This window comes from Dendropsophus ebraccatus, chromosome 2 (genome assembly GCF_027789765.1).
Source record: "Dendropsophus ebraccatus isolate aDenEbr1 chromosome 2, aDenEbr1.pat, whole genome shotgun sequence".
NCBI lineage: Eukaryota > Metazoa > Chordata > Amphibia > Anura > Hylidae > Dendropsophus > Dendropsophus ebraccatus.
The window spans coordinates 73944986-73971972 of record NC_091455.1 but is presented as its reverse complement, the minus strand read 5'-3'; the positions used below and the strand labels follow the sequence as shown (position 1 = coordinate 73971972).

General features: G+C 44.4%; 1 protein-coding gene across 8 annotated transcripts in view; it reads left to right on the top strand.

Moving 5' to 3' along the window:
• Nucleotides 1-26987, top strand: part of PIEZO2 (piezo type mechanosensitive ion channel component 2) — a 239562-nt gene that overhangs the window by 99539 nt on the left and 113036 nt on the right. For all 8 annotated transcript variants that reach the window (XM_069957790.1, XM_069957784.1, XM_069957789.1 and 5 more), the window contains exon 3: nucleotides 703-828. In XM_069957790.1, coding sequence (XP_069813891.1) covers nucleotides 703-828 — 126 coding nt within the window. The remainder of the gene's footprint in view (nucleotides 1-702; nucleotides 829-26987) is intronic.

Sequence of the window (26987 nt, the reverse complement as noted above, 5' to 3'; positions counted from 1 at the left end):
CTATCCTACAAAGGTCCTGAAAGTGAATATCCTTCATCTCCCTAGAACCTTAGTATGTCAACACTGCGGTTTGGAGAGTGATTTATGGAACGGTGAAGTTAAGGAAGCGAGGATTTATTTATTTTAGGTAGAGCTTTTATAGTATGTATGGCAAGGTGGACACAGCTGTCTGCTTCATACACTAGATCTGTTTAATACACTAATACAGAAGGCCATATTAAAGAGTGCATGTAGCCATCAATAAAGGGGTTTCTGGGAGATTTGAAAAAGTGATAGAAAGAAATATTACCTGTAACCCTATCCCTCCCCCCACTCTTTCATTGCTTACACTGTTCGGATTCTCACTGGTTTATTGTTACTTCGACAAAGTGATGATATCTTGTATATTCACGTGATCACCGGAGTCAATTACTGGCGGAAACGACAGTATGAGGCCAAACATGTAAGCACCACTGCTGGGGTTAGTGACTGACTGCGGTGGTCACAGGAATGTATGTGACGTCATCAAGGGAAGTTAACACTGGGGGGAACCTTCAGGGGATTTAACAAGTGAGAACATTTTCTGCTGTTTTAGGCTAAAAGTCAGGTTGGTAAATGTATACTACACTTTATTTGTCATGTATATGAAGGTAAGTTGGTTTGATAACTGTTTCTAATGAAATGTATAATGTTCTTTAACATCAATTTCTCTTTATTTTACAGGACATACGGGACGGTTATTAAAATCCTTATGCTTCACCAGTCTCTCCTTCCTGTTAATGCACATCATCTTTCAAATAACAATAAACAGCTTGGAGGCCAGAAAGACAATAAATCCTTATTTTAACTGTAAGTGGATTATAATCATTGTGTTGCATTGTATTGCATATAATGTAAATCAATGCTGGAGTGATGAAACACGTGCTCATGACTGGGCTTCTTCTGTTACTCTGTACAGTATTTAACCAGTGGGAACAATATTGTTGCATACGTTTTGTCAAGTCCCCTTACACACTCATATGGGCATTTATCAACATGCACCCCTGGCCTATGCCACAGAAAAGCGTCAGGTTTACCTCTTTTCTTAGGCATACATCAGCCGCATCCCCCCTCGTACGCCAGCCGTATCCTCCTCCTCTACGCTCACAGGTGTAAATTATGGCCCAAATCTACACCTGCTCCCGAGCTGTAGATTTGTTGTGCAATGCCTGCACCAGGCGCAGGGACGTCCGGATAGGTGTGCACCTCTTAGCAAATCTGTCTGTTAATCTGGGGGATTGGGGCTTTATTTAAGACTAGAGGACTTGTATGCCCCCCTTAAGCTGTATAAGAAAGCTTTATTGCCTAGTCTATACTAAAAGTACAGTAGTATTAGCTTGCAATTTCAAACTCCATACAGTGTTCAAAACTATAAATTTTACTAACATTTGTGGCTTGAAAAGCCAAACAGTGAATTTAAATTGAAATGTATAGAAAATGTCTAGACAGCAAATCTTGTGTATGTGCAGTCATTGGTTCTAGTTTTCTAAAAGAAAATTAAACATAGCAGACCAAAGTTGTATGGAACTGTTATAAAATTTATATTTATAATAGAAATATAAAATGTTACATGTGTCCTGAATGGGCCTGCAGTCTGGAAATGAAAATCCAAATTTATAGAACAAAAATTTTCCCATGCGGTTTATCTAAGTGCAGGGTTTCTGCATGTTCCAGAAACAAAAAAATCCTGGAGGACATGCATTCATTTCCTTTTTCTAGCTTTTCCATTTTTGGATGGCAAAACATTGTAGCAGTGGGGAGGGCTATTCCTGCAGCCAGATGCCTTACAGCCAGAAACAATTGTTAAAGGAGAAGTCCGGCAAAATGTTTTATTAAAGTATAGTATTGCCCCCCAAAAGTTATACAAATTACCAATATACACTTATTACGGGAGATACTTATAGGGTACAAACCCACTTGACGTATTTGCTGCGTGAATCAGTCTTAAAAATAAGAAGGCAAAACGCAGGTTGGCTTTATACAATTGTTCTGCGTTAAAATACGCAATTGCGTATTTTTGAAGCGTGAAGCTACATGCGTTTTTCGCACAGGTTGTTAACAACTGATGCTTTGCTAACAACAAGCTTCACGCTTCAAAAATACACAATTGCGTATTTTAACGCAGAACAATTGTATAAAGCCAACCTGCGTTTTGCCTGCTTATTTTTAAGACTGATTCACGCAGCAAATACGTCAAGTGGGTTTGTACCCATAAAGTGTTTTTTTTCCTGCACTTACTACTGCATCAAGGCTTCACTTCCTGGATAACATGGTGATGTCACGCCCCGACTCCCAGAGCTGTGTGGGCTGTGGCTGCTGGAGAGGATGATGGCAGGGGGATGCTCAGTGTCCCTCCAGTGCGCTGTGTCCCTCTACGATCATCCTCTCCAGCAGCCACAGCCCGCACAGCTCTGGGAGTTGGGTCGTGACATCACCATGTTATCCAGGAAGTGAAGCCTTGCTGCAGTAGTAAGTGCAGGGAAAAAAGCACTTTATAAACATTTCCCATAATAAGTGTATATTGGTAATTTGTATAACTTTTGGGGGGCAATACAATACTTTATTACAATTTTTCACCTGACTTAACCTTTAATATTTTTCTGACATAAAAAGCTTTTTGAATCCCCCTCATAGTAAATGTAATGTGCAGTATATTGTATATATCTGGTGACAAGCACTATCCTCATAATGAATTGAGCATTGCTGCACATGTGCAACCTGCTCGACTAGGGTCCCCATTGTTGAGTTTGTGGGGGACTCCTGTGGTCAGATCCCCCCCATAGGGATAACTTTTTGGAATGGGAATCCCCCTTTAAAGATTTAAAATAGATATTACTTTGACACGTTGTATTGTTTCTCACAAAAAATTAGTTAGACAAATGGAAGTCATAAGTTTAAACCATTTTTCAAAGCCCTGGGTAACATAAGAAATGAGCCAATAACATGTACTCATATGTCTTAACCTAAACATAATGTAACAATTGCCATCTGTTTTCTGATACCGTACAGACGGCTAGTTGGAACCTCCATGTTTGGATGTAGCCATACGCTTTATTTTCTCTAGAGATAAGATCACTTCATTAGGACCAAGCATTGGTTTCTCATATAGGGGATGTAAATTGGATTGTTATCTTTATAGCATCAGCAATACTTTTTATTTTACAGAAGTGTATTGTATGTGTAAAATACACTGATGTCCTCTAGAACTGGACTGCAAATTAAATTATTCAGGTTTTATTGCAATGTTAACAATGAATTTCACTGTGATGGAAATTTGAATTCTGTTTTAAATAGTAAGGATCCCATATCCTGATAAAACTAATTATTTTATGTTTTTATGGCAAGTGGTAAAGCTGCAGTAAACTTTGCCGTGCAGCTCCAGGTGTTCAGTTTAGGGAAAGTTACATTTTAAGCAGCTCCACTGTCACTGTAAGAAGGGATGTGGATCTTATGTTTGTTTTTTTTAGTAAGACAGCTTTTATACTCCCATTTAAATTTTTAGCCCCTTCATGATAAAAAGGAAAATCCAATGTCCAGTACATTGGGCATGTGCCTTCTCTGGCTTCTATCTTTCCATGCTAGACACTGGATTTTCTTTAGTCTGCGCTTATTCCCATCTGGTTCTTGCACAGATGCATGAAGTTTCATAATGGCAGTGAGCTACATTTCTGCTTGATTTGGCCTTCATAACCAGAAGGTTTTCCCCTTGGTGATTATAAATCAGTGTTTTAACAATTTTTTTTAAAGGAAATTATAAGGCCAATTTTACATAAGGCTATGTAAGGCTATGTTTACACATAGGATTTCAATCAGTGTTTTGATCAGTCTTTTTTTAACCAAAGCCAGGAGTGGAACTAACAGGGCAAAATTATAATTGAAAGATTTGGACTGTAAGGCTATGTTCACACAATGTTGTTTTTCAGTAAAGAACGGACACTGATTGCAATACAATCGGTGTCGGTTATTTACTGCAAGGGCGGCATTGCATTGAAGTCAATGCTGTATGCAAACATCTGTATTTTAACCCTCGTTCTTTAAAGCATTGAGGTGAATGGCTAATTGATTTGTGGGCACACCCAATGGTACCCGGAACTTAATTGTAGAAAAAGATTGTTCCTGCAGCCGATACAGAGGTATCGGCTGCAGGAACGTCCTGAATGCAGCCCAGCAGCCGGCAGTTTAACAGCGTCCTTTGCTATATAATGGACGCTGTTAAACTCCTAGTTTTGGTTGAAAAAGGACTGACCAAAAGACTGATGGAGATACTATGTGTGCACAGTTCACTGTATTTAGCAGTTTTGTTCAAGTTTTGGAATACAGTTTTGAAGCCAAAATCAGGTGTGGATCATGAAGACATATGTAGTGGCCAGGGGTGACCTTACTGCGGTTGCCGCGGGTGACGGTGGTACTCCGAGCAGTGTAAGGGGTGTTAAGGCCTTGGCCCCTGAAGCAGACTATCATGTAGATGATGTTCCTAGTTCCTTAACCTGGTTGCCGGGTAATAAGTAATCCATAGACACAGGCTTTTCAATGAACAGTGCTTTTTACTAGCAGGAACTTGTAAGTGACAGGATACAGTTCAGTAACAGGCAGACTTTTGGGGAGTCAGTGGACTAGCAAGCTTCTGGAGCTCCAGGGCAATAATGCATCTTTAGAGTCTTTAGTGTGTTGTGCTGCATGTATGCCGGCTGTGCAGGTGTGTGAGGAAGAGGAGACAGACCTGGTTTCTGTAGTATAACTGCGAGGTCCTGGAACTGGACCGGAGGACCCTGTGACAGGAAGCACGGACGTCTTCTGTAATACAACTGGGTTCCGGACACAGGATACTGAAGAGAGGTCCACAGCGTGCAGAGGTTTGGACTTAGGTCTAGTCAGCTTCTCACATAGTGTGTGTGCAGACACTTAGATGCTGCCCTGGGTAATGCCAGGCTTCCACTGACCAGGGATCTGGAAGATTCCCTGTACAGGAGAATTAGCTCCACCCATTGATGACATGCCTCATCACATGCACCAATCGAGCTAGCTTGCTAGTGCTCCTTACCTCACAAGGAATGCTGGGGGACCAGCTTAAGGTGGTATACACCAAATTACCACTTTTACATTACCACTACAATACACTAAAGGGAGCATGGGACCGAGGAACAGACAGACAGCATATACCTGACTGGTATGTTACATACTCCCCCTCTTGAAATAAGCCGTCCTCGGCGCTCTGTGCAACACTTTCAGTAGCAAAGCAACACAATACTTGTGGAATGTAAATAAACGTTTGGACTCAGTCTCTGGTGAGCTACAGGAACAAGGGGAGTGTTCTTTCGGGAGAGTCTTTCTTTTGAGGCAATAACAAACATCGTCCATATTCAAAAGGCTCTGGTGAAGCACTCTGAAGAAATAGTCCATTTTTGGAGGAATCTTGGGAAGACCCAGGTGTGAGACTTGAATACAGTTGCTAACTAACTAGCCTGAGCTAACTTTTGTCAGTATACATGTGTACAAAAGAAGAGAAAATTTTATTAATCTCTGTAGCGGGCAGGCGGTGTCCCCCGGGTGCTTCGCTCTGACCGCCTCAGCTCTTGAACTTCTTCTGGTGCAGGAACCTGGAACACTTCCTCTGGAGCAGGAATCTGAAACTCTTCTGCTGGAACAGGGAGGTTGTAAGGCACTGGGCCAGGCATGAGATAAGCGGCTTGAGGAGGTGGTACCGGTAAAGGAGCAGCCACAGGGGGAGCAACTGGAACAGGAACCGGCATCGGACCCTGTGGGTAGAGCGGGATTAGATACTGGAAGGTGCTGGCGGGCCCTTCTGCAACAGGTGGTCTTGATACTTCAACTGCATGCACTGGTGGTGAAGGAGAAGACCTCATTGCCAAATCTTCCTTGGTACAAAGCTTCACCCGGTTTCTATGCACCGTTTGAGGAGCCATCCCTGGCTTCTGAACCTCATACACATCCGACTCTGGAAAGGGAATACCCGTCACTAGGTATGGCTCTGTTTCCCACAAGGAGTCCAGCTTTCCAGCACGGTGATACTTGCGAAGCCACACTCTATCACCCACTTGAAGTGGAGGGGCGTTGGCCATCCGATTATAGGCCTCTCCTTGTCTGTGCTGAGCTTCGCCCATACGATGGTTCACAATCTGTTGGGCTTCTTTCATTCTGTGCTGATGTTCAGAAACCCAGTCAGTGTTTGGCAGAGGATTCATTTCATCTGGGACTTGGATCCCCAGAGCCCGATCTTTTGGGAGCTGACCCTGCCGCCCAAACATCAAGTAGTAGGGTGTGTACCCCGTAGAGCAGTGGATGGTGTTATTATAGATCTCCGCGAGTTCGTCCAGGAGCTGGGGCCACTCTGCCTGCTTGGAGACTGATGCTGTTCTGAGCAGGTTTATAAAGATCTGGTTGACCCTTTCACAGAGTCCATTCCCTTGAGGATGATAAGCTGTGGTTCTGAGCTTCTTGCACTGGTGGAAACGACAAAGTTCCTGGAACAGCTGGGACTCAAATGCAGGTCCCCTGTCAGTCAGCACGGCTTTGGGAGAGCCATAATGCCTTACATACTCCCGGTAGAAGACTGCAGCTGTGGTTCTCGCCGTGAGGTCCTTCACAGGGGCGACTACAACCCACTTGGTGAAATGGTCGACCATGGTCAGCGCGTAGGTATAACCTGAGCGAGTTGGAGCCAACTTCACGTGGTCCAGAGCCACCAGCTCATTAGGCCTCTGTGAGGTAATGGAATGTAAAGGAGCTCTTTCACTTCTCCCAGCTTTGCTGAGGTTGCAGGCTGGACACTCTGCCACCCAGTTCTCGATGTCTAGGCGCATCCCGATCCAGTAGAATCTCTGCCGGATAGTGGCCTCAGTCTTTTGCACCCCAAAGTGCCCGGATTGGTCATGATAGAGGTCCAATATTACGCGAGCGTCTCTTCGGGGTATCAGGATCTGGTGGATCCGCCTCCCAGATACGGGATCAAGGGAATTTCGGAGAATGAGCCCTCTTTGAATAAAGAGTTTCTTCCGATGCCGCCAGAGCCGATCGAGTTCCTGGTCAGGGCGGGGACGCTTTCTGCGAGACCTTTTTCCAGCACATAGAGCCTCATACAGCTCTCCCAGAGTTCTAGACTCCTTCTGCAGCAGCAACCACCTGGATACGTCCAGCGAGGGGTCAGACTCTGAGGGGGAACCTTCCTCAGTCGGTGTGGCGACCACTGAGCTCTGGTTAGCAAACCTCTGGTAGAAGGGTGGCATCTCTACATCCTCCCAAACATCATCCTCAGGGGGTTCCTCTCCTTTTGCCAACCGAGACAAGACGTCAGCGTTGGTGTTCGTCTTGCCACTCCGATATTTGATGTCGAAGCAGAAATTGGCAAGTCTGGATGCCCATCTTTGTTCAATAGCCCCCAGTCGGGCAGTATTCAGGTGAGCCAGAGGATTATTATCCGTGAACACGGTGAAGGGGGTGGCTGTAAGGTAGTCCCTGAACTTCTCAGTCACCGCCCAGACAAGAGCCAGTAGTTCTAATTTGAACGAGCTGTAATTCTTATTGTTTTTCTCTGCACCCCTCAAGCTCCGGCTGGCATAGGCCACGACACGTTCCTGGTTGTCTTGGACTTGGGACAACACAGCTCCCAGACCGTCAAAGCTGGCATCTGTGTATAAGCGGAAGGGTCGACTGTAGTCCGGATAAGCCAGGATGGGGGGGAGAAGTCAACAGGCCCTTCAATGTATGGAAGGCAGTGGCCTGTCTTTCTTCCCACAGGACCGGAAGGCGTCTGTTATAATTCTCTTTCGGGCATCCTCGAAGTAGCTCTGTCAGTGGTTCTGCCACTTGTGCAAAATGAGGAATGAAGCGGCGGTAATAGCCCGCGAAGCCCAGAAAACTTCTGACCTCCTTCACTGTCTTGGGGGTGTCCCATTCGTGGACAACGGAGATCTTCTCCGGATCTGGCTGAATACCCTCAGCACTCACCAGATGGCCCAGGTATTTCACCTTTGGCTTTAGCAGGTGGCATTTGGTGGGCTTGATCTTCAGGCCATGTTGTGTGAGCACCTGGAATACTTCGGCTAGATGGTGGAGGTGCTCCTCGTACGAGCTAGAGTACACGACCACATCATCCAAATAGAGAAGAACGCTCTGGAAGTTCAAGTGACCAAGACATCTCTCCATAAGCCTCTGGAAAGTGGCAGGGGCATTGCAGAGACCGAATGGCATGCTTGTAAACTCATAGAGCCCCATCGGAGTGGTAAAGGCCGTCTTCTCCCTATCCCCAGGGGCCACCGGGACCTGCCAGTAGCCACTGGTGAGGTCGAGAGTGGAGAAGTAGCGGGCTGAGCCCAGTGCTGTGAGGGATTCTTCGATCCGTGGAAGAGGATATGCATCTTTGTGGGTTACATTATTCAATTTTCTGTAGTCTACGCAGAAACGTATGTTCCCATCCTTCTTCTTCACCAGCACTATGGGGGCAGCCCATGGGCTCTGGCTCTCCTGAATAACGGATGACTCCCTCATTTCTTTCAGCAGTTTCTTGACTTGTTGGTAGTTAGCCGGAGGGACTGGTCGGTGCCTTTCTTTAATGGGTGCATGGTCACCTGTATGGATCCTGTGCTCAATTAGATTAGTCTTCCCAAAGTCGAGAGGGTGTTTACTAAAGGCCTCGTGATACCTCTTAGCCAACTTTCTCACGCCCTCTGTGTGCCTTGAGGGAGTATTGGCATCACCGATGTTCAGCTCTTCCCACCAATGAACAGTTGGGGTGTAAGAGCCCTTTGAGACCGACTTGATGGATTTTTGCTGGGCAATCAACTCTTCATCCAACACATCCTCAGGGTCAATGCAGAATAATTTGGCCACAGTGTTAACCCCTTAGTGACCGCCGATACGGCTTTCTACGGCGGTCACTAATGGGCCTTATTCTGCTGCCATCAGCTTTTTACGGCGATGGCAGAGAATAAGGCTGCGGGGCCGGGACGGCCCCCACCCCATCCCCCCGGCTACCGGAGGTAGCTGAGGGGTTGGGGCAGTGTGTGAGGTCCGTCCCGGCCCCCCCCCTTACCGACGATCGCCGCTATTAACGTTATAGCGGCGACCGTCGGTAAATGAGAGTACCGGTGCCGCCGCCACCTTTCATCTCCCCCCGCCGTGAATCTACGGCGGGGGGAGATGAAATAAGTATCCCCCAGACCTCAGATCAGCCCCCCCTAGTGCCCCGATAACTAACCCCCCTCCCCCGGCGGCCATCATTTCCAAGATGGCCGCCGCTATCGCTGTGAACCGACTAACGTCGGTTCACAGCGATTAAAAGGTTAAAATGAATGAAAGCCCCATGCTCTCCGCCACCGGAGGTAGCGGAGAGCATGGGGCAGTCATCGGGGACCCCCCTGTGGGGTCCCGGTACAAGCGATCAGCGGTATATACTATATACCGCTGATCGCTTGTGCCATGTGCTCCCGGCACTTTTTATCCCCTGTCACCATGAATGATTGGTGACAGGGGATAAAAAGTGATGTCCCCCCACCCCCCAAGTCGCCCCCCACCCCCCCTGTCACCCCCGTCCCCCAGTCACCCCCCCCCTTCCCCATATACTCACCGGATCGACGGAGCTCCTTCCTCCTCGACGTCCTGGCTGGTTATGAAGTGCGCATGCGCTTCACAACCAGCCAACTCTGAAAATTTAAAGTGACAGAGACCAATTTGGTCTCTGTCACTGAACTATGATTACTGAGATAGAAAATATCACAGTAATCATAGTAATACAGTGAAAATGAATATGTAAAGTACAAAAAGTGACAAACATACAAAAAAATAAAACACACACTTTTTATTATAGTAATAATTGCAGTTTACTCCCAAATTACCCCTAACCCCTCCCCAGATTACCCGTAACCACCGCACGTTGCCCGTAACCACCGCACGTTGTCCGTAACCACCGCACGTTGCCCGTAACCACCGCACGTTGCCCGTAACCACCGCACGTTGCCCGTAACCACCGCACGTTGCCCGTAACCACCGCACGTTGCCCGTAACCACCGCAAATTGCCAGTGACCCCCTCCAGATTGCCCGTAACCACCCCAAATTACATGTACCCACCCCAGATTACCTATAAGCACTTCAGTTTATCAGTAACAATCCCAGATTGTCTGTAACCCTTCCAGGTTGCACATAACCCCCCCAGGTTCCCCGTAATCATGCCAGATTACATGTAACCCCCCCAGATTGCACGTAACCACTGCGCGTTGCCTCTGACCACGCCACAATGCCTCTGACCACGCCACGATGCCTCTGACCACGCCACAATGCCTCTGACCACGCCACAATGCCTCTGACCACGCCACAATGCCTCTGACCACGCCACAATGCCTCTGACCACCGCACGTCGCCTTTGACCACCGCACGTCGCCTCTGACCACCGCACCTTGCCTCTGACCACCCCAAATTGCCAATGACCCCCTCCAGATTGCGGTGCCCATGTCAGATTACAGGTACCCACCCCAGATTGCCTATAAGAACTTCAGTTTATCCGTAACCACCCCACATTGCCCGTAACCACCCCACGTTGCCCGTAACCACCCCAGATTGTCAGTAAGCACTGCAGGTTGCGCGTAACCACCCCACGTTGCCCGTATCCACCTCAGATTGTCTGTAAGCACTGCAGGTTGCCCGTAACCAGCCAACGTTGCCTGTAACCACCCCAGATTGTCTGTAAGCATTGCAGGTTGCCCGTAACCACCCCACGTTTCCCGTAACCATCCCAGATTGTCTGTAAGCACAGCAGGTTGCCCGTAACCAGCCCACGTTGCCCGTTACCAGCCCACGTTGCCTGTAACCAGCCCACGTTGCCTGTAACCACCCCACGTTGCCTGTAACCACCCCACGTTGCCGTAACCACAGCAGGTTGCCCGTGACCACCACACGTTGCCCATAACCACCACACATTGCCCGTAACCACCCCGCGTTGCCTGTAACCACCCCACGTTGCCTGTAACCACCCCAGGTTGCCGTAATCACAGCAGGTTGCCCGTGACCACCCCATGTTGTCCGTAACCACCCCAGATTACCTGTAACCACCTCAGGTTGCCCATAACCACCCCTGGTTGCTTGTAACCACCCCACATTACCTGTAATCTCATTTTTTTTATCTTATTTTAGTAACTGCGCTATTCTAATAACCATTACTAGCTGCGGTTTTGCTCCTGTAAATCGGCGCTCCTTCCCTTCTGAGCCCTGCTGTGTGCCCATACAGTGGTTTATGCCCACATATGGGGTACCGTTGTACTCAGGAGAACCTGCGTTACAGATTGTGGGGTACGTTTTCTCTCCTGTTCCTCGTGAAATTGAGAAATTTCAAACTAAACCAACATATTATTGGAAAAATTCGAGTTTTTCATTTTTACTGGCCAATTTTGAATACTTTCCTCTAATACCTGTGGGGTAAAAATGGTCACCACACCCCAAGATGAATTCTTTGAGGGGTGCTCTTTCCAAGATGTGGTGACTTTTGGGGGGAATCTATTCTGCTGACACTACAGGGGCTCAGCAAACGCACCTGGCGCTCAGAAACTTCTTCAGAAAAATCTGCACTGAAAATGCTAATTGGCGCTCCTTCCCTTCTGAGCCCGGCTGTGTGCCCATGCAGTGGTTTATGCCCACATATGAGGTACCGTTCTACTCAGGAGAACCTGTGTTACATATATTGGGGTGACATTTCTCTCCTGTTCCTCGTGAAATTGAGAAATTTCAAACTAAAGGAACATATTATTGGAAAAATTCGAGTTTTTCATTTTTACTGTCTACTTTTGAATACTTTCCTCAAATACCTGTGGGGTCAAAATGCTCACCACACCCCAAAATAAATTCTATGAGGGGTGCACTTTCCAAAATGGAGTGACTTATGGCGAGATTTTACTCTGCTAGCACTACAGGGGCGCTGCAAACGCACCTGGCGCTCAGAAACTTCTTCAGCAAAATCTGCATTGAAAAAGCTAATTGGCGCTCCTTCCATTTTGAGCCCTCCTGTGTGCCCATGCAGTGGTTTACGCCCACATATGGGGTACCATTGTACTCAGGAGAACCTGCGTTACAAATTTTGTGGTACTTTTTTCCTCTTGTTCCTCGTGAAATTGAGAAATTTCAAACTAAAAGAACATAATATTGGAAAAATTTGAGTTTTTCATTTTTACTGTCTACTTTTGAATACTTTCCTCTAATACCTGTGGGGTCAAAATGGTCACCACACATCAAGATGAATACTTTGAGGGGTGCACTTTCCAAAATGGAGTGACTGTTGGGGGGGTTCTATTCTGCAGACATTACAGGGGCTCTGCAAACGCACCTGGCGCTCGGAAACTTCTGCAGCAAAATCTGCATTGAAAAAGCTAATTGGCGCTCCTTCCCTTCTGAGCCCTCCTGTGTGCCCATGCAGTGGTTTATGCCCACATATGGGGTACCATTGTACTCAGGAGAACCTGCGTTACAAATTTTGGGGTACTTTTTTCCTCTTGTTCCTCGTGAAATTGAGAAATTTCAAACTAAACGAACATATTATTGGAAGAATTCAAGTTTTTCATTTTTACTGTCTTCTTTTGAATACTTTCCTGTAATACCTGTGGGGTCAAAATGGTCACCACACACCAAGATGAATTCTTTGAGGGGTGTACTTTCCAAAATGGGGTGACTTATGGGGGGTTTTCTCTCTGCTGACACTACAGGGGCTCTGCAAACGCACCTGGCGCTCAGAAACTTCTTCAGCAAAATCTGCATTGGAAAAGCTAATTGGCGCTCCCTTCCTTCTGAGCCCTGCTGTGTGCCCATACAGTGGTTTACGCCCACATATGGGGTACCGTTGTACTCAAGAGAACCTGCATTACAAATTTTGGGGTGCTTTTTGTCTCATATTCCTTTTGAAAATGAGAAACTTTAATCTAAACGTATATATTATTGGAAAATTTAAATTTTCAATTTTTTTACTGCCTAATTGTGAATACTTTCCTCCAGCCCCTGTAGGGTTAAAATGCTCATTATACCCCTAGATTAATTCTTTAAGGTGTGTAGTTTCCAAAATGGGGTCACTTATGGGGGTTTTCAGGATACCAGACTTCTAAATCCATTTAAAAAAAGAACTGGTCCCTAAAAAAATCAGTTTCACGAAAATGTGATAATTTGCTGATAAATTTCTAAGCCCCATAACACCCTAAAAAAGTAAAATATGTTTACCAAATTATGCCAGAATAAAGAAGACATATTGGTAATGTGACTTAGTAACTAATTTATGTGCTACGACTTTCTTTTTTTAGAAGCAGAGAATTTCAAAGTTCATAAAATGCAAATTTTTTAAATTTTTCATGATATTTTGATGTTTTTCACAAAAAACACACAAAGTAGTGACCAAATTTTGCCACTAACATAAAGTGCCATATGTCACGAAAAAACAATCTCAGAATCGCTAGCATACGTTAAAGCATCACTGAGCTATGAGAGCATAAAGTGAGACAGGTCAGATTTTGAAAAATTAGCCTGGTCATTAAGGCCCAAACTAGCTGCAGCACAAAGGGGTTAAATTTACGTAACTTCGCTGGTGTGTCCCCCAAATTAACAAGCCGTACTGGAACTCGCCCGTTCGAAACATTGACTAAGCTTCTGGCAGCTTTAACTAGGGGTAATCCTTCCAGCTGGTATGAGTCCAGTAGAGCAGTGTAGTCTTCATTGTTTACACCGGGTCGAGCCCGACACCAGAGAGTGGTCTCACTGTTGGCAGCCAGGGTGATGGGTCTTGAATCTGTGACTCTTACCCGACAGATCTCCCCATTCTGATTGGCAAACTTCTGCTGAGCGGAGAGCACTTTGATAGTCTTCCGCACCGCCTGCCTGTAGGGGAGGGAAGCAGAGGGGAGAGAGGCATGCAATGCAGCAAGTAATTCAGAAAATACATGACGTATGACATTCATGCCTAACACTACCGCTGTGGTATCTCCCTGAGCCTCCGTAACTATCACACCTTGAGAGGGCAATTGTCGGTCCCCAATCTGGATGGTGGGTTCCCAGTAGCCCACCTGGGTAATGGACTGTCCATTGCCAGCTATAAGGCGTAAATTGGTTTTACCAACAGGGTTGATGAGACTGTGGTCCCAATGCTGTTCAAAAGCTCTTCTATCGATAGTAGTGACTTGGGAGCCAGTGTCTATGAGAGCTTCAAGTGGGACACCATTTATTTTCAGCGTGATGTAGGGACATTGGGACAAGAATCGATCGACCCACTGCTCCTGCGAGCCTTTGGAGGGACCTCCCGAGGGGCGGCTCTTTGCCTCGGGGGTTGCCCGTTTAACTGATAGCATTGGTATCTGAAATGTCCTCTCCGTCTACAGTGGGTACAATAGACACAATCCTCGGCTGGGGGGTCCTCAGGTGGGGGCTGTTCAACATTAGAGCGGCTGGAACAGGGCCCTGAGTAACTTGTCTGAGTACAGGGGGGCTCACAGGCAACCGGGCGTTGAGTCTTAAATTCTCTGAGAGCCTGACACAGGGAGTCCACTACCTGTGCCAACACATCCAGGGTATTGGGGTCAGATGCCTGAGCAGGTGGAGCCGCCTGCCTGGGGGAACCCTGAGGGATCGCAGCAGAGGTAGAGAACAGAGTGACTGAGTCAGTTGTGTAAGAAGGAGCATGACCGGTGCCGGAAGTGTCAGTACCCACGACTTTCAGAGCCAGTGTTTTGAATTCCGGAAAGGTCATGTGAGGATTCTGGGCCGCCAGCATGCGAAGCTGGCCCTGTACTAATCGGGAGTCCACTCCTTCTATGAACCGGTCTGTAATGATGCCTTCCGCTACTGTGGGGTCCAGCCGATCAATACGTTGTAAGGCCCTATAAGCAGACTGGAGTGCTAAAGCATATTCTCGGAGGGTCTCACCTGACCTCTGACGCCGGTCGTAGAAGTTCAAACGCACCTCTGTTGGGGATTGATGTTCAAACTCCTTGCGTAGCCGGGTCAAGATTTGTCTCACGCTGGTCTTTTCAGTGAGGGGCCAGGAACGGACCTCTTCGGCTGCTGGGCCCTCTAGCTGTCCAAGCAACAGTTGTACCTGCTGATGAGGTGAGAGAGTTACAAGTTCAAGAATCCTAGTAATGTTCTCTTTAAATTCAGAAAAAGAGTGGGGGTCCCCCTTGTACTTGAGCAAACTGGGGGTGCCCAGAAAGAACGGCATTCCAGTTGGGGCCGCAGGGGGGGCTGGAGCCGCAGCAGCAGCGTCAAGTGGTTGGATGATAGGGCCGACATTCCCTAGGGGGCCGGCGGGGTTCTGCACATTCCCATGGTCTGGCAGATTGGCAGCAGCTGCCTGACCTCCGGCACTTGGGTCAGACATGGTTCCCCTTTTAGCTGGCTGGCAGTCTTTGGCACTTTAAGAGCGCGTCGTAATAACTCAGTCTCTGTCCTCCCGCTTCCCCTCTTGAGCAAAGCCCGTTGAGAAATACAATCAAAGGTAGTTCACTTATCTGGTTGGTAAACGGGGGCGGTTCTGGTGCTCTGTAACAGTGCAGCAGCTTGTTTGTAACCTTTCCAAGATGGCGGCATACATGCAGCAATCCGGAGCCAGTGGGCGGAGCTTGAGTCTTGCCGCGCGGGAAAGTCGGTTTAACCTTTTGCAAGCCCGTGATGCACAATTCCAGGTGGATAAAGTCTGTTTTAACACACACAATGTTGAGAGCAGTAGTGATAAGACACAAAGATATCGTTGTTCGTGACGCCAAATCTCATGTAGTGGCCAGGGGTGACCTTACTGCGGTTGCCGCGGGTGACGGTGGTACTCCGAGCAGTGTAAGGGGTGTTAAGGCCTTGGCCCCTGAAGCAGACTATCATGTAGATGATGTTCCTAGTTCCTTAACCTGGTTGCCGGGTAATAAGTAATCCATAGACACAGGCTTTTCAATGAACAGTGCTTTTTACTAGCAGGAACTTGTAAGTGACAGGATACAGTTCAGTAACAGGCAGACTTTTGGGGAGTCAGTGGACTAGCAAGCTTCTGGAGCTCCAGGGCAATAATGCATCTTTAGAGTCTTTAGTGTGTTGTGCTGCATGTATGCCGGCTGTGCAGGTGTGTGAGGAAGAGGAGACAGACCTGGTTTCTGTAGTATAACTGCGAGGTCCTGGAACTGGACCGGAGGACCCTGTGACAGGAAGCACGGACGTCTTCTGTAATACAACTGGGTTCCGGACACAGGATACTGAAGAGAGGTCCACAGCGTGCAGAGGTTTGGACTTAGGTCTAGTCAGCTTCTCACATAGTGTGTGTGCAGACACTTAGATGCTGCCCTGGGTAATGCCAGGCTTCCACTGACCAGGGATCTGGAAGATTCCCTGTACAGGAGAATTAGCTCCACCCATTGATGACATGCCTCATCACATGCACCAATCGAGCTAGCTTGCTAGTGCTCCTTACCTCACAAGGAATGCTGGGGGACCAGCTTAAGGTGGTATACACCAAATTACCACTTTTACATTACCACTACAATACACTAAAGGGAGCATGGGACCGAGGAACAGACAGACAGCATATACCTGACTGGTATGTTACACATACGTTTACTCATTTTCCTTTATAATTCACTCTACACTGCTGCTTACATTATATTAGGTACTAATTCACCTACACATACAGCAATAAACCAGTGACAGGTGAAAAGATAAATATTGATAATGTCTATAAAGCGGCACCTGTTCTTGATGTTGAAGTTTTGGATGCAAGGGATTTGTACGAGTATAAAAATCTAAATTTTACCCATGACTGGATTCAGCTTTTCCCAGCACTAAGATAGGAGCGGCAGGGAGTGGCAATGAGTTAAAGGCAGCAGGCTGATGAGCGGATTGCAGAGATAAGGAAGCGCTTTGCTTTGTCATTACTCTACTCACTGCACTTACTGACGGCAGGTAAAACAAATCTGCCTACTTCTAGGGTTCTTATTGGTTAAAGCACATCAATGGGGATCCTTGGGCAATTCAGCAATCGCATGCCTAATCGATAGCTGTTCACACAAGGTTTAAAGTTTCTGCTTCACACAGAGCCTTGTATGGGTCAAATACAGCAGTTGTGTGTTGTGAAAGTTAACCCTTTGATGGCCAGGCCAATTCTCGTTTTTGCGCTTTCGTTTTTTTCATCATTGTGTTTTCACCTTCAGACACGCATGAGCTCTTTTTGTGATGCCAATTGTACTTTGCAATGACAGATTAAATTTTTTCAAAAATATTCAGAAAAACTGGAAAAAAATTATTTGCACAGTGAAAAAAAACACATACATACAATTTATTTTCATTGGGGGGGTGATTTGTGTTTAAAGCTGGGTTCACACTACGTTTTTTCATCTGTTTTTATTTAAAAAAAAAAAAAAAGGGATGAAAAAATTGATTCATTTGTGTGCATCCATTTATTTGACATATACAAAAATGTGGTCAACCACATTTTTTTTTGTACGCTTAAAAGGATGCATTGCATTTTTTCATCTGTTTTTGTAAAAGCAGATGAAAAAATGTAGCGTGAACCCAGCCCAAGCCATTCGCCCTACAGTAAAACTGACATGTTATCTGTCAGTTAGATTACAACGATATGTAACTTATGTAACTTTTATTTAAGTTCACAGCTTTTAAAAAATTTTATTAAAAAAACCCCCCAAAAACTAAATGTTCTTAAAATGCCATCCTTATAACGCTTTTATTTTTTTGGTCTATGGGGCTGTGTATATCATCATTTTTTGCACCATGATGTGTTCTTTGTACTGGTTGCTTGCTTGCATATATGCTATTTTTTTTATCACTTTTTATTTATTAGTTTTATGCTTTAGCATTTTTTTGCGCTTACACTGTTTACTGTGCCATGCCATAATGCCATGCCATAAATTGATAATTCGGGCAATTCCAAATATATTTATTTATAAAAAATTTTTTACTTATAAAATGGGAAAAGGGAGGTGATGAAAACTTTTATTATCTTGAGATTTATGGCATGTGCACAGGATATGCCTTAACTCTCTGATAAATGTGGATTCCTCCTTTGGGACCCACATCTATCACAAAATTTAGGCCTGCTTGTTGCCGCCAGGGGTGTTCAAAAAGTTGAAAACAGCAGAGCAGAGGATTTTTTTCAGAAATTTTTTTTGCCCAGATTAATATTTATATTGGGTACATATCATCTTTGATTACACAAATGATTTTATGTGCTATGCAGAATATGGTCACACTAGTGATAGCACAAATTTATAGACTGTGATCCAACAGAGTTCATTTGTGACAGTCACTTAACATTGGTAGTTACCCGAGTTATAAAGCAGGTGCTTTTATATCAGGATAAAACTCATGGAAACACATGCAGAATTGCTTGCATTAAGGGAAAAGACACAATGAGTGAATAATATCTGATTTCCTGGGCAGGTATTGAGTTAAACATCTGTCAGGAACTGAGAGAATTTTTCTACTTATTTTGATTCCCTGTTTTAGTTCCGTTAAGTGTGGAAGAGCAATTTTCCTGGAAAATAGTTTGGACAACTAAGGTGACTGAGACATCTGTCTTCTGTGCTGTAAAACACAGCTTCTGGTGACTCATTTTATATAAATAATTACAAGATATGAGCTACTTATTACCTGATTGCTATTCTCACTTTCACTTTTTATAGACTAATGATGTAAAATTTATCCTGCTGATCTTCAGCGAGCTTTAAGGGAATGTGTCATCAGAAAATGACTTTATTTTGTTATTTAAATAATGTTTTTATGTTAAACTTTCTCAAAAGATTTTTGGTGACATTTTTTTAATTTACAATTTTACAATCTATATTATAAAATAATCCTGAAATCTTTCAATTTTCATTCTCACCACTGGGGCAAGACTGAAGCTGAGACTTCCTGTCCTATCTGTGGTGATACGAGGAGGGACATCTTTATTTTGGATTAAGGGCAAGTTGTTCCAGTGAGAAGGTGGTAATGTAGCATCTCAAAGTAGACCAGAATCATTTTAGAAATCGGTTGCCGAAATGAGATTTGTAATACTTCTTGTGGTTCAAAAGTTATCAACACAAAGGGGGCAATTTGTGAAAGGGTGTAAATATACACCTGGTATAAACTGCCCACAGCAACCAATCACAGCTAAGCTTTCCGCTCTGGTAAAATATAAGAGGAGCTGTGATTGGTTGCTGTGGATAGTTTACACCAGGTGTATATTTACACCCTTTCATAAATCTCCCCCAGAATGTTGCAACCACAACCACAACAAATGTGTTGTCCATGGTGCTGAACACAGAGCCGAGGTTGAGCACAGAGCAATTTTCTGTTTTAATAACTTTTGACTCGTGAGAGAAACTGCAAATATGATTGAGGGAACTGATTTCTGAGACCCTGAGGGGTTTGGTTTTGTGACATTGGGGTTGCAGGGCCATTCCTTGGCCCCTCTTCTCTGCATGCGCACGCTTTGCGGGGATTGTGTTCACTGACCGGCACAGTGATGATTTTTGGTCAGGGACTCATGTGTATCAGAGACCTGCACATTGGTACATGAGGCAATATGGTTTGATCAAATTATATACTAACTTCTGATGTTGGTTTTTAAACGTAGCTGAACAAGCTTTCGTGTCAACCATGGGTGCGATGTGCAGCCATTTCTGTCTTTTTGGCTTGTGATTTCTGAGACAATGCTGGTCTTCTTTGATATGCTACATGATCACCTTCCCATTGGAAAAACTTTCCCTTGATCCAGTATGGTGGTCATGTACCAGACATAGCCCATTGCTTACTGGAGTATTCAGATATGTTGTTTTCTTGTTCATTCTGAAATAAAAGGGTGTCCTGAGACCTTTGAATCACCCTTTTTGATAAAAAAAAAAGGGATGAAGTCAAGTAAGTGTATACTTTTTAAATTACATTTAAAGTTAATAAAGTTCATATTAAATAAATAACTATATAATTAATTATTATAAAAAATACATAAAAAATTAAAAGTATTCATAAAACTGGTAGGTTTTTAATAGGCTCGACACTAAGGGGCAGATTGTTCTCTTGCTCTCTGTGCTTCATCAGGATCTCCTGACGAAGCACAGAAGTGTGAAACATGTGTCAGGCGGACCCAGTGATACTGCCCATAGTGATAATGTGTTTTCCTTAGATATTTTCTTTTTTTTCTCCTTTCTGTGATGTCAATGTAAAGGCTAAAGGTAGTCACAGAAAAGCACGAAGCACTTCAATTACTCTATATGCATTACTGTGTGTAGCCAGCAGATGGAGCCAGAGAGCCATCTAATCTAATAATTTTCCCACCACATATTGGGGGAGATTTTTAAAGGGTGTAAAATTTAGATTGGTGCAAACTTGCCACAGCAACCAATCACAGCTCCTCTTTTCTTTCACCAGAGCTGAAAGCTGAGCTGTGATTGGTTGCTATGGGCAGTTTGCACCAGTCTAAATTTTACACGCTTTGATAAATCTCCCCCATTGTGTTTAACTATTGTGGCCTGTCTTTTTTACCAGTACCCTGTGTGATCCCCTGGTTGTTGCTTCTTTGTCTGTTTAGTAACCAGTGATGTATGTGATTTTATATAAATAATTGTATTACATTTGAGCATTAAAGATGAATTGTTTCTTTACTTGATTGTGGTATTGATCAGTTTGTAGGATATACATACACACTGGCCAAATAATTGACCAATGGATATATGTGACTATAGCTACAAGAAAAGTAAAGAACAGCAGCCGCCCCTGAGTATCAGCGCTGCAGCAACAGGACATTTAACAATTCACTAACCATTATATTCTATTTTATATTGGTTATTTTAGTTTAGGTTTATAAAACTATTGGACAACTTCCTAATTTTTTTTTCTTTGCTTGTAAACAGAATATATATAATAAATAATGTTTCGGATATCTGGGATAACAGAAAGAAACTGATCTTCCCATAGTCATTAAGGTGCCGAGTATGAACTCCTAATGTGAGTTATCATAGCTGTGTGTTGTACCGCTGCATTTTGCAGGTGGCCTGGTGGTCGGACCATATTTCTTTACTGAGATGAGCACTTTACATTATGAAAAGTGTTACCATCTTGTTAATAAATGTGCAATCAAAGTTGTTAATGTGCTTCCTTTGTAAAACAGATAGTGAAAATAATAAATTGACAGTGTTTAAGTGGCATGCTCTGCATTCTGTCACACTGCGACTTATATGCCCACCTTTGCTCTAAGACATCTAAACATTTACACTTATATTAACATTTTCATAAACTGTGTGTCTGAAGTATATATAAAGACAGACAGAACACTGTAGTGTATGGGCTAAGTTTGGCTAAGTGATTACAGTAGTGTTTCCCAACAGAAGGCTTAATACGTATTCTTCAAGTATTAAATATATGTCTGGTGTCTGTGCTACAGATGAAAACCATAATATTATTATCCACCCCAAAATATGATCATATTATGTAGTATGATGTAAGCTATTCACTTTAATGCAACAGGAATACAAAGCTTTAATGTTTTAGGCCATGTTCACACAATGTATGTTTTGTGTAAATCAAGGCAAATGCAATTTGCAACCACGGCTGTGATTTACACGAAACATGCTTTGTATTGAGAACGAATGGAATCCCGGCCGAAGCGTGACATGTCAGTTTTCTGCGGCTGCTCTTCAATGAACGGTGGTCACAGAAAACTGACACAGGTGGAATCATGGCCAGAGCGTATACTGTGTGTGCTGTCAGTTCACACTATGGAGCTGTCAGTTCACAATATGGGGCTCCGACCGCACGCTCCATTGTGTGCAGCGGGGCATCCAAATTTAGCAGAAGTAAAGATTATCTGGCTGGTACTGCAGTACGGGCCAGGATGATGTTCATTAACACTGGCATAGGCAGGCTGCACAATGTCCCTCCCCTGCTCTGTATAGGGTAAGTACAATGAATCCTAAGAAACCAATGGTTCTTATCTATTGAAGGTGTCTGTTTTCCACTATGTAAAATTGACTCATTCATGCTTTAAATAAAGAACTCAAGAAATGAATTAGAGCTTGACTATCCAGCCTCTCTCATCATCTTCGTCTCTTATAGACATTTCAAGTAACAAATGTGATACTGCCTCTGCCGAAGAAACCTAAGTCTAAGAGGACATTAACCGTCTTTAATGTGGTGTAAACATTTATGCATGGAAATCTAATGGGAGTGATTTAAGGAATAAAAATGGATTATACTCCACTGATTAAACGTTCTAAAGAACACTTTGGGAGATTCACACTGCACTAAGCTGTATGGCTAAGAATGTTAATGGATAAATGAGTTTGTGCTGGGAAGAGTGGATGGGAGATCAGATAGGGAATGCAGTCATCCCTAAACAATAATAGGTGAATTTTGCTCTCCATACTCACTAAGAAAAATAAGGTCAACTATTTTAAGCATGTAGCTCTTAAGTCAGATCTATATTTCCTTTGGCACTTAAAAAAATCCTGTATTTTTTAACACTTAAGAGCTCACGCAAACTGCCATACTGTTTGGTATGGAGCACCAAGTTGTAGCATTGCTTTAGGAGGAGACTAACTTTGTACACAGAGTTTGACGAAGCCTTTCGGCAGTGACTACACTGTTCTGCACTAAGGAGCAGCACAGTCTCCTTGCACCGCCATATAGGTTCCATCCACTTGAATGAGCCCTAATGCAAATGTATGGAATAAAATCTATCCGGAAACATCATTGATTAAAAAAATTGAAAAGTAATTGACCAGAACATTCAGCCCCCTATTCCAGTTTTAGAAAGGCTTTGCACTCTGCCAACTTATGGCTGAAAGTGTTGCTTGTATTTGGTTAAATGGATGTGTCATACTAGACTAGATAAACCCACAAAGATGAAACATTTATCTGCCTTGTTTACATTAGTGTTTATGGTTTGGGATTATTAGACACCAGGCTATAGCCTTTTATGCCTGCATGTTTAAAGAAACCACATTGGCTCATATAAACAGGAAGCAACAATCACAGAATGGTTATTTTTTAAGCCATTGGCTTATAGTGTGCACCGTATTCAGGTACATCTTGTTACTTCAGTTTCTTCAGTCGTAAACACTTAGGTCTCAAGATTACCACAAGTATTTTAAAAGTGACAGTACCTTGCGTTTTTGTCAGCTGTCTCTGAAGATTCTTGCATTAAGGGATTTCTCTTTTTTTCACTTCAGCTTGACGAGATAATATATTCTAGGCTGAAAATTATTCTTAAAGAAACACAAATACCCTTGTAAGATTTTTCTTTCATCAATGCAACATGTTGTTATCAGTAGTGAGGAGCGAACATGTTCGTAAATGTTCATATGTTCATACGAACATGGTGCTAATTGTTCGTGTTTGTCGATCCTATTCGAATTTTTGAACGTAAGCAACTACTTAATTGACCTTTTGTGTCTGATAATCTGTATGCATGTGCATGTGGACTGAAACGTACGCTTCTTCTGTATGTTCGTTATTTGTTTGTGAATGTTTGGTGAACATGAACCGATCACATGCATGGGGGACTGAGGATGAAGGGAAGACTCTTACCCTTATGTTCGTTTTGGAGTGCTCTGTATGGTACCGCCATTTGGAGCATTGCTCCGCCCCCAGAGCGCTGACCCGCCCCTGGCTGATGATTATCAGTGGAGAAGGCCAGTCGGGGCAAGCCGGTTTGGCGCTCTGGGGGTGGGGCAGTGCTCCAAATGGTCTTACCGTACAGAACACTTTATTAAATCTGTACGAGAGCCGAGGATGAAGGTAAGAGACATACTTTCATCCTCAGTGCCCCATGCGCAATAGGGAGCTATTAGCTGATTAGATTCGTCTTACCTTCTGATAGTTTCCCTTTGAAGCGACTCTGTCCTGGCATTTAGTCGTTCCCAAACTGTCTGTACCGTGTTGTAGAGGTCAATTCTTAGACGTTTCTTTCAGCATCTTGCCTCTGGAGGCAAAACGTATTACACAGCAGGCAGGTAGACGGATAGCTGTTCATGTAATATATGAATGGCTAGAATCTGCTGCCAGAACAAGAGCTATTCTTATACAATGTCTCTGTGTTCACTTTTTTAGGGTCGTCATCACTCGTCTGTCTGTGGCCACAGATGAGCACAGATCAGCAAGATCAGCGCTCATTTGCGGTGACTTTACACAGCACAACTAATTGGGCGGCCTGGCCATACAAGCAATTAGTGTCTGTGTAGAGGGCTTTCACATGCAAGAGTTCTGATACAGTCAGCCATGTTGTGCCAGTATTTATCAGTTTTTTTTTCAGTAAGATATTTGCGGATCAAGGGTACAAACTCACTGGGCGGATCCGCAGCGAGTTTCTCGCTGCGAATCCCTTACCTGTATACATATGGACAGACAAACTGTTATCAGCCTGCCCCATTAACCCTATCACCGGGTCCCCCTCCAGCTTGCTTCGGGGGTTTCCGCACGTCCCGCTCAGCCAATCAGTGCGCTGCCCCACCGCAGCACACTGATTGGCTGAGCGGGACGTGAAGACACCGGGAGCCCCAAAGCAAGCCGGAGCAGGACCAGGTGATGTATACGCTCCAGCTGGTGGGGAGTTAACAGGGCGGGCTGCTGACAAACTTGAGTTTGTCTGCCCATAGACTGTACAGGGCAGGGATCCGCAGCGAGTCTCACTGTGGATCCGCCCAGTGAGTTTGTACCCTAAGGCTATGTTCACACACTGTAAGAGACCGGCCGTTCCGTGACTGGGCTGGCTGGGTCATAGAACAGCCGGTCTCTAAAAGGATCATTCCGGCCGATACTGCAGTATCAGCCAGATGATCTTTAGCGCTGCTCCATAGTGTGCAGTAACATGTCAGTTTTCTACAGCGCCACTAGGGATCCCGGCCGGAGTGTATACTATGTGTATAACTCTGGCCGGGATTCCCTCAGAAGGCAGCACTACACAAGTTCCGTGGAAATCACAGCCGTTGCAACAACGGCCGTGATTCCCACGGAACTTACGTTGTGTGAACATAGCCTAACATAGTATATGTATTTGCATTTAGCATGTGGTTTGGGCTTTACTCCTGGGAGAGGGATAAGGCAGTCAATTTGCACCTGTGGGCTCCACTTCTATTAATCTGGTGCTTGAAGTTACAAACTAAGCTGATATTTTGATATTTTGGCATTGGGGACCATTTTAGTTTCCAATTTTCTACTGTTGTTGTAGACATTCATTTACACCTGCTGTGTAGGTCATCTTGCTGAGAGCGGGCTGCACACTTCCTTGTGTTCTGTGTAAAAGGTGATAGGACCAAAGCTCAATTAAAGCCAAATTTCTGTGATAACAGGACATGAAGAGGACAAGCTATCTTCTTGTAACTTTAACATGGCATTGAATTAACTGCATTGTAAAGGGAACATTCCAGATACACGTTTCTATGTGCATAACTATTGTGTGTGTAAAATAATCTCACTCACATTTACAGGGCAAAGTTAATGATTTCTCACTAACTACCTCTTCAATTTTCACAAACTACCCTCTCCAGTTCAACATAACTAACTGTCTGCTTTCTCCTTAACTATTGTCTCCAATTCTTACTCCCCTCTCTGAATTTCACTATTTACCTTGTCTATTTCTCCATAAATATCCTCTCCAACTCTACCTAACTACTCTCTTTAGTTCTACCTTACAACACCCTCCATTTCTACCTGACTAACTGCTCTAGTTCTTACTAACTCTTCAATTCTTTTTAACTACCCTCTCCAATTCTCCCTAATTACCCACTCTACCTATCACTGACTACCTTCTCCCGATCTCACTAACTACCCTCTCCAATTCTCCCTAATTACCCACTCTACCCATCACTGACTACCTTCTCCTGATCTCACTAACTACCCTCTCCAATTCTCCCTAATTACCCACCCTAACTATCACTGACTACCTCCTCCCGATCTCACTAATTACCCTCTCCAATTCTCCGTATTTTCCCACTCTACCTATCACTGACTACCTTGTCCCGATTTCACTAACTACCCTCTCCAATTCTCCCTAATTACCCACTCTACCTATCACTGACTACCTTCTCCTGATCTCACTAACTACCCTCTCCAATTCTACCTAATTACCCACTCTACCTATCACTGACTACCTTCTCCCGATCTCACTACCCTCTCCAATTCTCCCTAATTACCCACCCTAACTATCACTGACTACCTTCTCCCGATCTCACTAACTGACCTCTCCAATTCTCCCCAATTACCCACCCTAACTATCACTGACTACCTTCTCCCGATCTCACTAACTAACCTCTCCAATTCTCCCCAATTACCCACCCTAACTATCACTGACTACCTTCTCCCGATCTCACTAACTGACCTCTCCAATTCTCCCTAATTACCCACTCTAATGCTGCGTTTACACGAAGCGATAATTCGCCCGATCGTACGATTAACGATTTCGAAGTAACGTTTTTTTATAACGATCAGCGTTTGGACGGAACGATATATCGTATGGAAAAATCGTTTTGCGATCGTTTTGCGATCACTTAAGCCTATCTCGCACATAGGTTAAATCGGTGAACGACTGTTTACACGGAACGATCTGCGAATTGTTTGTGAACGACCAACGACGATCTGAGAACATGTTCAAACATCAAAATGAACGATTTATCGCTGGTCGCTTGATCATTTGCTGCATTTAAATGTACGATTATCGTTCGAATTCGATCGTTATCGTGCAAATTCGCACGATAATCGTTCTGTGTAAACGCAGCATAACTATCACTGACTACCTTCTCCCGATCTCACTAACTACCCTCTCCAATTCTCCCTAATTACCCACTCTACCTATCACTGACTACCTTCTCCAGATCTCACTAACTACCCTCTCCAATTCTCCCTAATTACCCACCCTAATTATCACTGACTACCTTCTCCCAATCTCACTAACTACCCTCTCCAATTCTCCCTTATTACCCACTCTACCTATCACTGACTACCTTCTCCTGATCTCACTAACTACCCT